Source organism: Pseudorca crassidens, chromosome 10 (assembly GCF_039906515.1).
Source record: "Pseudorca crassidens isolate mPseCra1 chromosome 10, mPseCra1.hap1, whole genome shotgun sequence".
Taxonomy (NCBI): Eukaryota; Metazoa; Chordata; class Mammalia; order Artiodactyla; family Delphinidae; genus Pseudorca; species Pseudorca crassidens.
In genome coordinates this window covers 101,110,009-101,127,212 of record NC_090305.1, presented here as the reverse complement: position 1 = coordinate 101,127,212, position 17,204 = coordinate 101,110,009, and the positions used below count along the sequence as shown (strand labels likewise).

General features: G+C 47.4%; 1 protein-coding gene across 4 annotated transcripts in view; it reads right to left on the bottom strand.

The window, feature by feature from the left end:
* The window catches only part of SLC6A11 (solute carrier family 6 member 11), a 120,394-nt gene extending 105,256 nt beyond the window's left edge, over window positions 1-15,138 (bottom strand). For 2 of the 4 annotated variants that reach the window (XR_010947170.1, XM_067755458.1), the window contains exons 1-4: window positions 14,804-15,138; window positions 11,751-11,885; window positions 11,495-11,635; window positions 7,896-7,986 (exon numbers count right to left, since the gene is read on the bottom strand). Coding sequence is in view for 3 of the 4 variants with exons in the window: in XM_067755458.1 (XP_067611559.1) it covers window positions 7,896-7,986; window positions 11,495-11,635; window positions 11,751-11,885; window positions 14,804-15,059 (623 nt within the window). In the remaining variant the exon portion in view is untranslated. The remainder of the gene's footprint in view (window positions 1-7,895; window positions 7,987-11,494; window positions 11,636-11,750; window positions 11,886-14,803) is intronic. The other 2 variants (XM_067755460.1, XM_067755457.1) reach the window with 2 other exon arrangements.
* Window positions 15,139-17,204: the final 2,066 nt, after the last annotated feature.

The following is a 17,204-nucleotide window of genomic DNA, read 5'->3' as shown; positions in this document are numbered from 1 at the left end:
ACAGAAACAGATAGCAGGTGAATGGCTGCCTGGCAGGGACAGTGAGATTAACTACAAATGGCATGAGAGATCTTGCTGGGGAAACGGAAATAGTACAAACCTATTTTGCGGTGACAATTTCACACTTGGCAAGTTTGCTCGAAAATCACCTACTTGCACACCTAAACAGCGTGCAGTTTATGGCATGTAAATTATACCACAAAGCTATTAAAAAGTTGTTAAGAAGGAAGTGCCCATGACGTTTCTGCCTTTCCAAAGCAATACCTCCTAACTTTGTGTAGAACACACTTTGGCACGGAGCACTGGGCAGTCTCGCGTATGTTGTCTTGTTTTACACCCACTGCCCAGAGCAGACTGAGACTCCAAGTAGATATGGACCTTGCCATAGATCACAGACTGGAAAGTGGCAGAGCCTGGCCTGGCACACCAGTCTCCTGACCCCAAGTTCAATGCCTGTTCTGGTCCTGCATGGCTGGAGGGTAATATCCAGCAAGATAGGAAGCAGTAAGGAGAGGTGTCTATAAGTAGGGATCCCACGCCACGGAAAGGGCCTCACTGCTCCGTGGCTGGAATCCCAGCGCCCTTCTCCTCCTTACCAGGACTCAGCACAGCCTTCCCAGACCCCTGGGTTCCCCTGGTACAGCAGCTCTGCGTTATGAGTGGCCAAAAGCTCAGGGAGGGTCTGACACCTGGCGGGGTCGGCCCCTCCAAGACACTCTGTGTTAAGGCTGGCAGAGAGCCACTGTCTGCGACGGAGGGACTGCAGGCAGGAGAGGCACACGTGACATCAGGAAAAGCCCTGGACGAGAGATCCAGAGCAGGAGCGGGCATCTGCCCCCAGGTCCAGGGTATCCCACCAGGAGGCCTCTGTTTTTTGAATGGCACCTCATCCACCTGAGCTGTTGGGTGGGAGAGTGGGGACAGGCTGAGAAAGGGCAAGATGCAGGGGTGAGCGGAGCCACCGTCAACTGGTTACTGCCCCCCTGCTTCCATCACTGGTTACTGCCCCCCTGCTTCCATCACTCTATGCTGACTGCACCTGGAAGGGTGGTGAGGTGCACCCATTTGCCAGGGAGGAAAGTGAGGTTCAGAATCACCTGCCCAGGGCCCCCAGGAGTGAGTGGGAGAGTCAGGTCCCAGCTCTGGTGCTTCTTCCTCATCTTAGAGGTCTTCCAGGGAAAGCATGGAGCAGAGTGTGTGTGTGTGTGTGTGTGTGTGTGTGTGTGTATGTGTGTGTAAATCTGGAGAGTTTCAAACACTTTCTCCTGGTTTTATTAGAAGTGATAAGGAATCGAGATAACACGCTAAAATTTGGGAACAACCTCTTCTGAGTTACTCTCTGCCTGAGCCTGAATTCAAGTCATTCATGAACCTCTTGTGCCACCAGCGGCAGGGCCACAACATACTCCAGGAGGCCAGCATCAATTTCCATCTCTCATCACAGTAGATCAGAGTCCGCTTGCCTCACACTCCAGGCCTGGCTCAGCTGGAAACCACAGTATTCTATTAAAAGCAACATTCAAGTCATTTCCTAAAGGTACCTCTTGAAATCCAACAAGACAAAAGCCAACAGGTGTTTTGTGTTTTGTTTGTGCTGGGCGCTGGAGACAAGTCATTCCTCATTCGTTCCTCCCTCCCTCCACCAATTATACATCTCCATCTACAGCAAAACTCTCTCTTCAAGACCCTAGGGCCACAGGGCTGCAGATAGAAGGGACACACCAGTCGGATTCTGCCCCGTGATAAAACAGGAAGCTGATGGCATTTCAGACATGGGCGGGAGGAGCATGTACGGAAGGGTGGAGGGATGCAGGTGGGATCAGAGAGGGCCGGCTCTCAGCCCAGCTCCAGCTCTTGCTAGACAAGAGAGGCACTTTGGATAAGTCCCTTAACCTCTCCCTGCCTCAGAATCCCCTGAGTGAGATGGGAATCTGTTCAGTGATGCTGTATCATGTATCCCCTGGGTGGGTGGATTAAATGAAGCGATAGGCCTGGAGGGCCATGCTCAGGGCCAGGGTACACAGTAGCTGCTTAGCAACTAACTGCAACTTCCCTTCCTTTACTTCATCCATCAGGTTGTAAAAGGAATCTCAGTCAGAACTCTTGTGGTTCCGTAAATCACTGCTTCCCATTACTCGGTGTAAGACATCCACTATTTATGAAAACAAATGCCCTCATAGCTGATTTTATATACAAATATCTTTAATGATCAAGACTGGATAACACTAGGAGTTCTATAAAAGGGAGCTGATCTAAGAGATGAATTACGTTTCTGAACCTGGGAACTTATACTCTTCAACAGACAGGGCAAAAGCAAAGTAAGAGGACACAACTCCACGAGGTTAAAAAACATTCATTCATTCATTCAATCTTCCATCCATGTGTTTGAATAAATATTTTGTGAGCACTTAGAATGTGCTGGCAGGACAACAGGGAACAAAACAGGACAGTCCTTCCTGGCATAGGGCTTATAGTCTAATGGAGGGAGAGAGAGAATAAACTAGTAAAAAAGACACAAGGATTTCAGGTAAGTCCTACGCAGACAATAAAACAGACAGATGGGGTTGAGAGGGACCGGGGTGCCGATTCAGCTGATAAGTGGAAGCAACAGGATGGGCAGGGAGGGCTTCCCAAATGACACGTGAATTAAGACTCAATGATAAGAACGAGCCAGACACCCAAGCACTTGGTGAGGAAACTTCTAAGCAAAGGGACTCTTCTATGCAAAAGCTGGACACTGAGCCTAGGACAAGCCCAGGACATACGAAAGACAGAAAGAAGGCCGGTGCGGAGGAGGGCAGAGGGGAAGACGAAGGAAGCAGGGGCGGCCCCGGGCCCACAGCAAGAATTAAGAGTTTCACTTCAGCAACTTGGAGCCCAAATTTTGTGTCCAAATTAAAATCAGTTCAAGTGGCCACATGATTTAGAAATAAACAATTTTATAAAACCTCCTCCAGGAAAGATAAACCAGAAAGACAAGACTGCATCCTTCTGAATAAAGATAGAGAACTGAATACCCTTAGAGCTTAATGCAGGCTCAGCACACAATATGCTCTCAACAAATGTGTGCTGAATGGATGCCACACAAAAGCGATTTCAACTGTATACATGGCGAGAATGCAGTTGCTTGCAAAACCCTGGGCGAGAGGGATGAGACGACTGAGAAAGGGAAGTGAAAATAGACCAAAGCCCATCTGATGCTACAATGCCGGTTACACTCTTATAGCACTCGATCCCTCCAGAGGACACAGGCTCAACATGTAAAACCGCAAACATATTGAGATAAACTCGTGGGTGCCAGATGCATAATGAGTTACTAAGGGAAACCAGGGTGGCCTGATTTTGAAATCTGACATGAGGAAGACAAGCCGCCCCTGCCCCACAGGCCCCCTGCCTGAGCCAGAACTCAGGACTGACCCAGAGCCTGAGCTGTTCTCCCTGGCTAAGCCAGTAACATGAATTATTCCCTGAAAAGGAAAATGAACTTTCAAGATGCCAGATGCCCAAGGTCAGGGTAAAGCCATGGGCAGCCCTGCGGAGGGAAACAGCACCTTGTAACTGACTTTATGGGAATCTACAGGCTTGTCTCTCCTCCGCTTCTAGAGGGCTAGAACGGCGTCTTACATTCCCACCACTGCCAATTACGCCAAGTGTCCTTACATGCACCAGGAGCTCAGACGTTTGTTGAATGAATGAACAAGCACACAACTGAGGCAGTCCATTCTGACCAAGCAATGTGGCCCTGAATAAGGTCCCTGGAGTTAGAGGCAGTGAGAGCGAGACAGTAAGAGCACACTATAGATGGGAACCAGCCACACAAGGAAACAGCAAAGAGAACTAGGAAAGAAACATTTTTAAGGACACTTGATCCAATACTTGAAGGGCTGTCACATGGGAAAGGAATTAGGCACGTTCTATCCAAAGCCCCAGAAGCCAAACTATGACTGAATTCAAGGAAGAACTTTCTCCTAGCAGAGCGATTCCCAGGCTGTATTTAGTGGAATGCTAGCATTCTGGGGCGAGCGATGGGTGGGGGATGAGGGGAAAGAGTCCAAATGATTGCACGGGAAAATATGTTTGGGGATTTGAGTTAATCAAAGGTAATGGATATTCTTACTGAAGGGCATGGCTTTCAGCCCTTCTCAAATTTATGTGGCTCCAAATAGCTTTTCATAGGATGCTACAAACATCTCACAGAGTCTCTACATTCCAAGTTCAGCTCCGAGGAGAAGATGAATGAGAGCTGTCTGATAAAAACACCTTACAAAGGAAGGAGCGTCACACCAGCATTTGAGTACTTTTAGGATGCAGAATTCAACATTGCATACATGATACAAATGCAATCAGAGTAGAAAACTAGAACGATGGGTTCATTCTCACATTGACTTTCATTTTGAATAACCAAGTAGCAGACAAAAAGGCCCAGTTACAAGTGAGGACACAGACTCGCTGCCCCTCCCACCACTTGGTGTCCAAATGAGTGGGTGACATGGATATGACAAAGGGATCCTCAAAGCCAACAGTGCTGTTCTGGGGAGCTTAGGGACAGGATGAGTTCTTGCCAGAGCCCACTTTGACTCGCCTCATGTAGTATTTTCTAGAAAATATTGCCTGCCACCTTCCTCCCATGTACCTGTACATTCTGTAAATATTCACTGGGGGCCTTCCATAGACTGGCAGTAGTGAGCAAAACCAGAAAAGGTACTGCTTCATGACTGCCTCCTGGGGAATTCACACAATAATCAAACATATTGCACAAATAATAATTTAATCGAGGTTTTCCATACATGTTACAAAGGAAATGAATGGTACAAAGCAACGTAAGTTACACAGAGAACTTATCCAGTGTAGGATTTGAGGTTGTGTTCCCTAAGGGAGCACAGAGACCATGTTTTGCAGACACTCAAATGTGCAGGTCCTAAACATTCCACTGGAAAACCATAGCCCAGTGAGGCTGGAAAAGGTCACACAGCACCTCCTCCCACCCCTCAAGAGCAGCCTCTGCTCTAGCATAATGTCATATGGATGCTCTATTTGGGACTAAGACTCAGTAGGTCTGGAGAGAGCTAGAGTTTGCACTCCTAACCAGGTGATTCTAATGCTGCTTCTCTGACAACCACATCAGGCAGCACTACTTCATCAGGCATTTTAAAAGACCCAAATAGGGGCTTCCCTGATGGTGCAGTGGTTGAGAGTCCGCCTGCCGATGCAGGGGACACAGGTTCGTGCCCTGGTCCGGGAGGATCCCACATGCCATGGAGCGGCTGGGCCCGTGAGCCATGGCCGCTGAGCCTGCGCGTCCAGAGCCTGTGCTCCGCAATGGGAGAGGCCACAGCAGTGAGAGGCCCGCATACGGCAAAAAAAGAAAAAAAAAAAAAAAAAGACCTAAATAAATGGAGGGCTATACCATGTTCATGGACAGAGAGGCTGAATCACAAAGATGTCAGTTTTCCTCAAATTAACCTGTAAGTTCAATATTCTCCCAACCAAAATCCCCACAGAGTTGTTCTGTTATTATTGTTTTTTAACTCGACAAGCTGATTCTAAAATTCATTTCGAAGACCAGAACAATTTTGGAAAGAGCAAAGTGAGGGACTTGCCTTATGAGGTCAAGGCTTAAAATTAAACTATAGGTATAGTATTGACACACAGTTAGCAAAAGAGATGAGCAGAACAGAGAGCCCCTAAACAGACATGTGCTTGTAGGAAAACTTTATATGGAAGATGGCATTACAAATCAGTAGGGATAGGATGAACAATTCAGCAAATACATATATATATGTGGCTGGATTCCCACCTTGTACCATATGCAAAAAGAAAATTCCAGGTAGATTATATTCCTGAATGTGAAAAAACAAAACTTTAAAACTCTTAAAAGAACACCACCCCCCCAAAAAAAGAAAACCCAGAAAAAAAATTTTTTTACAACTTTGGGGTAGGGAACTATATCTTAAATAAGACACCAAGTGTGCAAACCAAATAGAAAACTATTGGCAAATTTGAATTCAATACAATTTATGCCATACATAAACAAGAAAGAAAAGCCACACACTAAGAAAAGCTATTTGCAGCATGGGTACTAATACCTACAATGTATCAAGAACTCCTACCTATGAGAAAAGAGAAAAGGATATGAGCAGAAAGTTAATGGATGAGGAAACCCAAATGGAGCAAAAAAAACCATGAAAAGATGTTCAACCTCATAAAGTAATTAGAGAAATGCAAATTTAAAACAGTGGGATACAATTTCATATCCATTACACTGGCAGAACTTAAAAACTCTGACCAGAACAAGTGCCTAGGTCTAGAATGGGGAGAAGTAGAAATTCTCGTTCTACTCTTATTTGGAGAGTAAATTAGCACAATTCCTTTAAAAAGCAATTTGACATAATCTGATAAAAGTGACAATGCATGAACCCTACCTCCCAGTAATTCCACTGTTAGGTATATGGCCTAGAAAACTCGATTTGTGCAGAGAAGCACAAACAAGACATTCACTCAGCTTAATCATACTGGGAAACGCGAGACAGTCTAAATGCCCATCAAGAGGAGCCAGGTAAACACAATGTAGACTCTTTATATATGGAAATACTATAGAGCAGGAACAGAATGAATGAAACGAAGCTACATGTATCAATATGGAGACCATCTCAAAACCAATATTGAGCAAAGAAACAAAGCTATAAGAAAGAGGGAGTAATGGATACCATTAATATAAAATTTTAAAACATTCAAGGAAGACTTAGCCATTATTTGGGAGATATACATAATATGAATATATATGTATATAGGCACATGTATGTACAGAGGGAAGTATTTTATTTATATCAATATTTATATAAATAAGTTATATTTATAATTATAAACTCATGTTCTTTACATTCATTTTATAGAATGATAAATCTAAATTCAGCATAATGACCTCTAGAGAGGGAAGGAGAAGAATGGTATCTGGGAATAGAATAAAAATCACTCCTAAAACCACTGTCCCTCTACACTATCATTAAAGTAGGGGAGGGTCTTCAATGAAGCCAGACCTTTCCAGATTAAAAAGCCTCAGAAAGCCTTTAGCCACCCTTCAACCCACAGAGGAAACTGCTCTTCAATTCCTGGGGCACTGCACAATTCTGCACATTCACAATGTAAATCATGCCCTCTAGGGGTGTGCAGTGAACAACTTATACAACCGTGCGTGGCAGCTCTCGTAACTCCAGGGCCACAGACCTCTTTGGAATACTGATGAAAAATGCCCGTCTCTGGGAAAATGCCCACCCACACGACTACTGCCTATAACGTCTGTGGATTCAGGCACCTTCCCAACAACCATCAGCAGGCCTACACTGGTCACACTCTTCCAGGAACAAGGGCTTACAACCTTCGGAAGTACTTGCAGACAACTCTGTGAGGCTAAAGCTCTTCCTAAGTACGTTGAAAACCTGCCTCTTCACAACCTGTACCCGTTAATGTTGATGTACTTCCTTTCCGCGTGACATTGCTGCTACTGAGAGAAAGCTAACCTGCCCCCCCCGGAGACGTCTGCTTTCAAGGCTAAATATATTCTTGACTTAGTTTATTGTAAACGTGCCAAATCTTATCTTTTGTTAAAAATGAATTGCTGAACTGCCCATCATTTTACCAAGCACTTCTTGTCCCAGTAAGTGGGCATGCTGACATGTCATCAAAGAACAAGAAAGCATTTCTCTCAGCTGCCCCTTTGGGAAACCTCTCAAGGTCTCCATTCTGGCTTCCAAAGCAGCCAGATGCCCATAGAAGCCAGGAAGTACGAGGCTGGAGGCAGGGTCAGGCTTTTTCCAAGGGTGGGGGCAACGTTAACTGAGCAGCACCAGGACAGAGCCCCCCCCCGGGGCCAAAGGAGACAAGATGTTTCCACTTACTCCCAAAACTCCATGACGGGAGAGGTGGCATTCTGTAGGGACACACGGCTGTGGTTGGTTGCGTTCAGTTTCTGGAACTCCACGCAGTTCTCTACAGTGGAAACAAGACAAGAAACACAGGAAAATTACCCTCGGTGAGGGCTGGAGCTTGCAAAACCCTCAGGGCCGATGGAGCAACCCAGCGGTTTCACCCAGCCGCTCCGGGTAAACATGGCTCAGAGAGCACTGTGGGGAAAATCAATCACTTACAAACAGTTTAAGAGGGAGGCTTGGCTCGATTCAAACAGGAGGAGAAGTTTGGGGGGCAGGGTATCTCCTCTCTCCTATTCCCACGAATATGGCCTTTCCAATTCTTTCCTCTGGCCTGGTTCTTGAATCTTTCACCTTTTCCACTTCCCTGCCTAAGGCCTGTCCATAGCATTTACCTGTTCTGCTCAGTGGCCCCGGCAGGAACAAGGGGGCTAAAGGGGGGCGTCAGCCATGGTGTCCCTGGGCCAGTAATGCAGGTGAGACTCAGTTTTTCTTCATGGAAGAAGAGGCTAATGTCACAGCTGCCTCATAAAGACCTGATGACTGGATGAAATAACATCCAAATGTGTAAAGAATCCCTAATTCCTTCATCATTCCCTCAATCCAGGAAAGGACTTATTGAATATCTCTTCTCATTTCATGAAACTTGATGACCAAGAGAGATTTGAATCTCAAGTTAAAAACATCTGAGTGTTCATCCTCTAAGGCCCAGGTCAGCCCGTGAACCTCTCCTCCAAGAAGCCTTCCGTGATCTCTATCTCCTGAATTCTAAGAAAGTTAGAATTTAAAGGTCCTCCAAGGAACCTCCTTCTCCATGCCCTTTATTCTGAAGAGGAGGAATCAGGGTTCAGAAGTAGTCAAGGGACCCCACCCACACCCATTCCCCCCTCACAAGTCACCAGCCAGTTAGGGGAAGAAAACGGAATCAACTCCAACCAAGGCTCCACCTCCTTTGCCATGGTTATTGCCTGGTTCTGTCTGCCACCATGGGATCTGGGTTTCCTTCCTGCACCTCCCTGTTCACGGAGCTACCTCAGTCACCAGACTGTGAGCTCCCAGAGGACAGGGCCTCCTGCACCCATGCGCTTCAAAGCCCATGCACCCAGCACAGTGGCCAGCACGGAGCCCGTGTTCAGCCTCACTCTGGCCCTTCGCTCTCCTCATGTGTGCACGAGCCCTCCAACTCCATCTATAATCTCCAGAACAGGAAGCCTTCCTATATGTGATGTTTCACACAAGTGTTCACGCGCCCTCAGAGAAAAGGGAATGCAATCAGTGGAAGAAAGCTTTGCAGCCCACTGGGGAAAAGTTCCCCAAGTGTCTGCCCCCTTCCCACTTCTCTGGGCAAGTGCTAACCATATTAGGAAAGGAGATGGTCTGTGGGGTCCACAGACAGTCCTAAGAGAAGTCTGGGAACCTAATATTATAGGCAAAATGCCTGAATGTACACTTGTGCCTTTTTCTGGAGAGGAGCCCTTAGCTTTGATCAGATTCTCTAAAACACTGTTTCTCAAATATTTTTTTCTAGAGCAAAAAAATGTCTCAGACACCCAAGGTTGACACAGTATTTTTTATTAAAATGACATTTAATCTTTTACAAATAAGTAATGAATTATAAAGTCTGTGATTATAGTATTCAAACACCTATAAAACCAGAACTTACAAGTTAAATGCCAACTATACTGTGGAACCAACACAATTCAAATTGATAGCATAAAACGGATGTATATGATAATGCCATCTTGTGACATTAAATCGATTTCCCAACAGAAAAACAGAACTGACAGGTAGGAGGTAGGGTCTATGGAATTAAGCTTGCGTATTTTTTTTCTTTTTGCGGTACGCGGGCCTCTCACTGTTGGGGCCTCTCCCGTTGCGGAGCACAGGCTTCGGACGCACAGGCTCAGCGGCCATGGCTCATGGGCCCAGCTGCTCCGCGGCATGTGGGATCTTCCCAGACCAGGGCACGAACCCGTGTCTCCTGCATCGGCAGGCGGACCCTCAACCACTGTGCCCCCAGGGAAGCCCAAGCTTGCGTATTTTTCCATGCACTATTTGAGATTCAATTCTACCACCATTCTTCTCCGGTCACAAATTTGCAAAACCTTTGTTCCTACAGTTTGTTGCATTCTTGGCTGGACTTAGCATCAATGACCATTTATGAATTAAATCTCTCTGCTCTTTTTCCCTTGGCCACCATCATCCTGTTCACCAAGAATGCATCTTAAATTGTAAACACGGACAAAGTCAGGCACTGAGATCCCCCAGCCGTCCTCATTTATAAGGTGGCTGTGCAGATGATCCAGAACATGCACATATTTTTAGAATATCCTCAAAATAAAGATGCACAATTAAATTATCAGGGAGGACTCACAGCCCTCCAAGAACATGTCCTTGAATTTTAGTTTGATAAACAAGACCCCACAAAACGTGGTGGGTGGGGGAAGCAAGGCAAAGTCATGCAGGGATAGAAGCTAGCTCACAGCGTTTTCTTGGTCTAATGCCCACTGTTCCTTCTGCTGGTGACCAACATCCTACCCAGTCTCACTGTGTCTCAGCTTTCAGGATGACTGGCCACTTCCATTGACAACCTAACCACAGGTTACAACACAAATGGCAAACAGGTTAAAGCATGTGTGTTGATTCCAGTCAAAAGGTGGTGGCTGCCTAGACTACTGAGCAGAGTTCTGAGGCCAAGACTAGACTCAAAAGGAAAGCATTCTACAATCGACTAGTGATGTCTGCACTGAGCACAGCCTCCAAAGACAGGGGTTGAGAAGTATTTGCCTTCCCTAGATTGTAAGATTCAATCCTGACAGGATGACAACTTGAAAAGTAAACAGTATATTACAATCCAAAGTAATGTAAAAAGTTACCCGTTCAAGGCAGGAGGAGGGTGGTGAATTCAAGTATCTACCTGGGTAGGACAGGTAGAGTAAATGAGCAATGTGAGCTGGGTGGGGACTGTGGCCAGCTTGAGGACAGAAGCTTCAAGCAAAGGCAACAGACGGTTCTCAGCTGCAGCCCCTGCTGCCAAGTAAGAATGTGGGAATGTGGCTCTGGTTTGGCCAGATCTTTTTAATTTTTCAAGAGAAGCTGAAAAATCTGGATTTTCATGTCAAGCCTTCTGATTTTTCAATTTTGACAACCAAATACATTTTTGAAATTTGCTGGTCACTGATCTAAAGCCTAACTGGCTGACAGGCCCCCTGTCTGCAACCCTTGATCTAGTCTAACCCCTTCATTTTACAGAGGAAAATCTGACACTCAGAGGCAGGGCTGCAATTGCAGCCCAACCCCCCGAACCTCAGTTTAGTACTTCTTCCCTGCATCCCTACTCTGTGCAGGAAGGGTCCAGTCTCTGTATTTGGCAAAGCAAGGAAAGAGCATCACAGTTCTTCTCCCTGTGCCAATCCCTGGGCCAGTACTCAGCTCAGGTTCAGAGCTGAAGAGTGTACAGAACAGGTACACTTTCATTGGAATCTGGACTCATGGCAAGAGACATGACATACCACCAATCCCAGGTCCCCCAGCAGGACCATCAGAGAGACCCTCCCTGGAGGCCATACCTGTGTTCCATTTGTGCCCACAGGTGGCCCAGGGGAGCTCGGTGGTGAAGCAGTTGCTCAGGTAGAAAATGGCCCACGCCAGGATGATGATGTAGTACACGTTTAGATGGGCCTCAATCACCTGCGTTGCATAGCCAATGCCTGAAAGAACGAAGGAAAGCCAGTGATTTGTCTCTTTCCGCCTTGTTAAAAGCTGCCCTTCACAACCTGACATCACCCAGGAACCCTTTTACTTTGTTATTAACTCAGCACTTACCTTCAAATAAAGGGCACACTTTCCTCCAACACGTAATGCCACCTTCACTCGTAAATTGTCCCAGAGCTGTTTCCAGGAAAAAAACAGGAATCCCACAGCATATAAAAAACACCACATAGGGAATCAGGAATGCCCCTGCAAGGATGCAAAGTAAGCGAATGAGGTTAAAATTGCCTCTACCACTTCACGTTCAGCCCTTTAATAAGCACCTACCAGAGGCAATACCTCATGTGCTCTGAGCTTGAGTTCAAGTTCCTGCTATGAGGACCAGAGTCAGAAAATGTGAGCCTGGGTTTGTGCTCTCTGCTGCCTACTCCCTTGAACAAGTTTATGTCACATCTCCCAGCCTCAACTTCCTCAACTGTAAAATAGGGCTTTAATACTTAATATCGGCACCACTTATCTCACAGAACTGTTGTGCAGCTAAGATGATAATGTAGAAGAAGTTGTGTTATATGCTTGATTCTTTTATTTATGCACTCTACCCTCCAGCGCAGGTCAAATTCATTCCCTCCCTGAACGCTACATCCTTCTTTTATATTCTAAAGTAACCTCAACAGGCCAGGGGAGGGGGACCTCTTCTTCTTACTTGGGAAGTGACCTGCAAAAAGTCTTCATAAAGAAAGGCATTCTCAAGGAGATATACAATGAGCAGTAACAGGCCCTTGTACGTGAGCCCCAGGTATGAAGCTGAGTTATAAGCAGTTCGTAGCAAGAATCCGTCCAGAGAGGCTGGCTTTGAGTCAATCTGAGAAAAGACCACCGTAAGCTTTAGTGCTCCCATCTTGAAACACAATACCCACTGCCTGAGCCTTTCTGTGAAACAAATTAAATAACTGAGGTGAACATGAGCCATTACAAGAAGAAAGGGATTTTCCCAAATCCCTCATTCTCTCTCTCTTGTCTAATAACAAAGCATGAAAACACACGCTATTCCCCACCATCTGATCTCACAAATGAAGGCTTTCACTGAAATTGCTTTTTGCTAAATGAGTCCCTTTAACCACAGGATTGAAAGCAACGATTTTGATCAATCCTGATAATAGGACAATATTTACCAGGTTTTGAAAAGGTCTTAGTTTTCTATTTTTACAAAGTTTCACCTTGGGAAAGAAATACTAAACTATTGTTGCAATTTATGAGTAGAGCTGTGTAGATTTTTTTAAAAAGGTAAACAGTTGATAAGCAGATACCCCAACTATATTAGAAGGCAAAAAGTGTGTAAAAGAAGATAAGAGGGTCTGTTTGCTGAATATAAATCTAAGTGATTAAAACAAGCCACAGAAGTTTCCCGAATATGCTGTAATTTACCTGTGAATCCTCTAGAACCTAACAGATGACACTTTCTGAAAGCCTTGTGGCCTCTCTGTTCACAAAGCTAGTAATCCTTTGGATAACTAGCTCAATTAAACCAGGATATCTGTGCACCCAACGGAGACTCTTGTCTCATTAGAGTAAAAAGAAAATGACTCATTTTTAAACTTGACTCACTACAACCTGTTTTTTCATCTGAGGCAGAGTTTGTAATTAATGCAACTTACACTATTTTCTGATTTTAGGAATGCATTTTTTGTTTTTGTTTTGGCATAAGAATTTCCCGTATTTAAAAAAGAAAAAGAAAAAAGATGTTAAAACAGCTCTTGCCTGGGACTATCCCAAAGGGTTTCCACAGGCATCTAAGCGGACATGGCAGCTTACACAGGCTGAATGTGCAAAGAGAGGCGGATTCCCAGATGAGGGCACAGGGCACGTTCGGGGTCTCTGGGTCTGCTCCATCTCTCCCCCTTGCCAAGCCACCAACACTGGCGGCCACTTCATTACCAGTGCAGGGCAGGCTTGGAGCAGGCTGTGCCTTCAGGATGAATGTCTCCAAAGAAAGGGCCCTGGCCAAGCAGTACCCTTTTCACTCTCCCTGCAGCTGCCCGCACAGGAAGTCCCGCTCCACGAAGCCTAACAGTGTGGTCCCTGCCAACCTCTGAGCCACCTTCACTGGGGTCTGGGGATCTGCTGGAGGGACACAGCAAATAGAGGGAGGAAAACATAGACACAGACTTCTCCTTGCAGAAACTGTGCCACTCAAGGTTTCACAAAGTCCTCTGCCACGGAACTCCCAGCTGTCCTGCTGATATGACAGGTCGGGGGCTCCTAAAGCCTGGAGCCCCTTCCTTGGGCTGGGAGATTTGAGGACTCACTGCTGCATCTCCACCAAACTGAGTCGGACACGTTGTCTCTAGAAACAACCCTCTCATCACCTTCCTTTCCCTGACCCCTGCAAGCTTTAAGCATCTTCTAAACATCCAATTATTATTGTTGCTATTTGTCATGAGTGACTGAGACCAGTAAAAGAAACTGTTTGCTGCCCATTTTCCCACCAGACAGTCCTGAAAATAGGCCCTAGAAAAGGCCCTACGAGCAAATGAAAGGCAGGGAATCAAACAGCAATGCCTCACCTAAAAGTTCTCCCTGTTGTCATCCAATCCCACTTTAAAAGCAGGACTTTGGTGTCAGAATCCCATCTTTACCCCTTATTAAGTGAGTGACTCCTCTGGCCCTTAGTTTCCTCATCTGCAAAACGGGTATAGCACTACCTACAAAGATGACTGTAGGATGAAATGAGACGGTGTAAGTAAAGTTTAGTACGGAGGCTGGTGTTTCAACAAGCGCTCAAAACCCGAGCCTACTCAGATTATGAGCCCCTTTCCTTCATGCAGGTTTCCAGTCAGGAAAGCTGAGGCTCAAAGGGTCTGTCTCCTGCCCCAAACATGAAGGGCTCCTCGTCTCGGTCTGCACCTCACGCTGGGACAGAACACACCTGGCGGACAAGTCCCCGCGTGCTAGCAGGTGGTACACGCAGGTGCGAGGCGCGCATGCGCACTGGGACAGCGGCCTTGCTCAGGGGTAAACTCGCTCGCCAGGTGGGCCGGGCCGGCGTTCTCCGCGAGGGGCCCCCTACACGCAGGCGCGGGAGGGGTCTCGCGCTCACCCCTAGCTCCCCGCCCCCACAGGGCTGGCTTCCCCCAACGCATTCTCCTCAGGGCCGCGCGTCGCCTCACCTCCGCCGTTCTTGTAGCACAGGTAAGGGAAGCGCCACACGTTGCCCAGCCCGATGATTTCCCCTGCCACGCTCAGCACGAACTCCACCTTGTTATTCCAGTGGCCGCGCTCGTGGACTGCCTTGTCGCGCTTGTCGCGCGGGTCGCGGGCGGACGCCGCGCCCCCGCTGCCGCCGCCGCTACCCAGCACCTCAGACTCCCGCGCCTCCTCGGCAGCCTTCCCGTTGCCCAGAGGCAGCGCCTTCTCCGCCGTCATGGCCGCGCTGGCTGCCTCGTGCGCCGGGCCGGCTCTGCGCCGCCGCCCCGGGCGGGCTGGCTTTTCAGGAGGCGCGAGCAGGCGGGAGGGGGAGGCAGGGGGTGGAGCTGAGGGGCCGGGCCGGGCCAGCGCAGGGACGGGGACGCCGCGCGGCGGCCCGGCGGCCCGGCCCGCCCGGCGCCCGCGTCGCCTCAGCCCGGCTAGGCCGGGCCCGGGAGCCCCGTGAGCACCTTGCGCGCGCCGCACTGCGCGCGCCGAGCACTTTGCGCGCGCCGAGCACCTTGTCGCGCTACCCCTTCCTTCTCATGTCCTACCCACATGGCCTCTTAAGAGTGGAAGGGTCCGTTCAGGCCTAGGCTGGGCTCCAGGCACCAAGCCCTGAAGTTCCACCACTCTGTAACCTCCAACCTCCTGGGCCTCAGTTTCTCACCTCTAATAAGAGAAGTGGCTGTAGAACAGGCTTCTCCGACTTTAACGTACACACCAAGCACCTGCGGATCTTGTTAAACTGCACATCGTGATCCAGTGGGTGGGGCTGGGCTGGAGCTTTGGCGTTTGGAACATGTGCCCAGGTGATGCTAATGCTGTTGTCAGGGACCACACCTGGAGGAAGAACGGAGTAAATGAACTCCGGGTTTCTTCCCGGTGCTCAGACTGTGAGCTCCCCTAGGGAAGGGACACCTCCAGATCTTGTCCAGCCAGGCACCCACTGCTCTAAACACAGTGACTCAGGACAGTGTGGCAGTTAAGCACGTCTGTCCAGACTGGCAACTCTAATTTGAATCTCATGCTCCACCTATCTTAGTCTACTCAGTCTTGGGAAGAAGTCATCTGACCTCTCTGTGCCTCAGTTTACTGATTTGCAAAAAGGAATACCAACAGTGCTTTTCTTATGAGTTTGTGTGTGTGTGTGAGTTAATAAGAAAATGCTTATAAAGTATTTAGTGTTTTCGAAGTGCTCTATGAACATTAGCGATTATTAGTATTATACAATGTGTAGTCACTCACAAATATATTTGTGCATATTCTTGTTGAATATCTGTCTTTCCACTCAATTGAAAGGATGATGTACACTGTCTTGTTCATTATAACAGGTACAGAAGCCAGCACAAGACCTAGTACATAGTAGATGCTTACTAAATATTGTGGAGAGAAGAAGGAAAGGCCAGAGGAAGGAAGGGAGGAAGGAAAAACAAAAGCAAAAGAAGATTAGGTCTGCAAGGGGCCACAGAGATAATCAGACCCACCTCTCATTTCACAGCCCTGAAGAAGCCCAGCCACATGAACTGTCGCTAACACCACCCACTGAGCTCTCCATCCATCCCTTGGAGCTCCCCCGAACCTCTGAGGAAGAGCCTCCTTGTCTTGTGGCCTCAGCTTCTCCTTCATTCTAGCTAGCAACTGCTCTCCCCACTTCCATGCCCCCCAGAAAACCCTTCCAGTCACCATCTTCCCCTTTCAAGCTTCCTTCCTCCCCTCCCCCTCACTATCATATTTCTTGAAAGAGTGAGTTTACATGCTGCCTGCCCTATCTTCACCTCCCACTCATTCCTCAGCCCACAGCAATCTGGCGCCCACCCCCGCCACTCCCCTGAAAATGCTGTCTGTGAAGCCCTGGAAGCACTCTTAAAGTGGCAAATCCTACAGTTCCTTGTCCATCGCCATCCTGCCTGACCTGTAGGTAACTTTCGGCACCATTATTCCCATCTCTCCCTCTTAAACTTCACACCTGCTTGGTTTCCTTGGTACTGCCTGCCTCTGTTACTGTTTCTCTCTCTGCTTCTCTAGTCTTCCTCTCTTTCCACTTAAATTGAGTCTTTCTCACGCTGTTAGCCATCCAACTAAATGCTGACAGCTCCCAAACCTCCACTCCCAGGTGCTGTCCAGCATATATTCAAAAGCAGAGATCCTGCAGAGAGTGAGAGTGAACTGAACTCAGGTGGATTCAGGCTCTGCCCCTTATTAGCTGTGTTACCTCTGCCTCAGGCTCCTCCTCTGTAAAGTGGGGTGAATATTAATTCTGACCTCATGGGGTGGGTGTGAGGGATAGAAACCTTGAGCACAATAGGTGCCCTGTGAATAGTATTTATTATTTTTATTGTGATCATCATGATGATGATGGTGATGATGGTGATGTTGGTGATG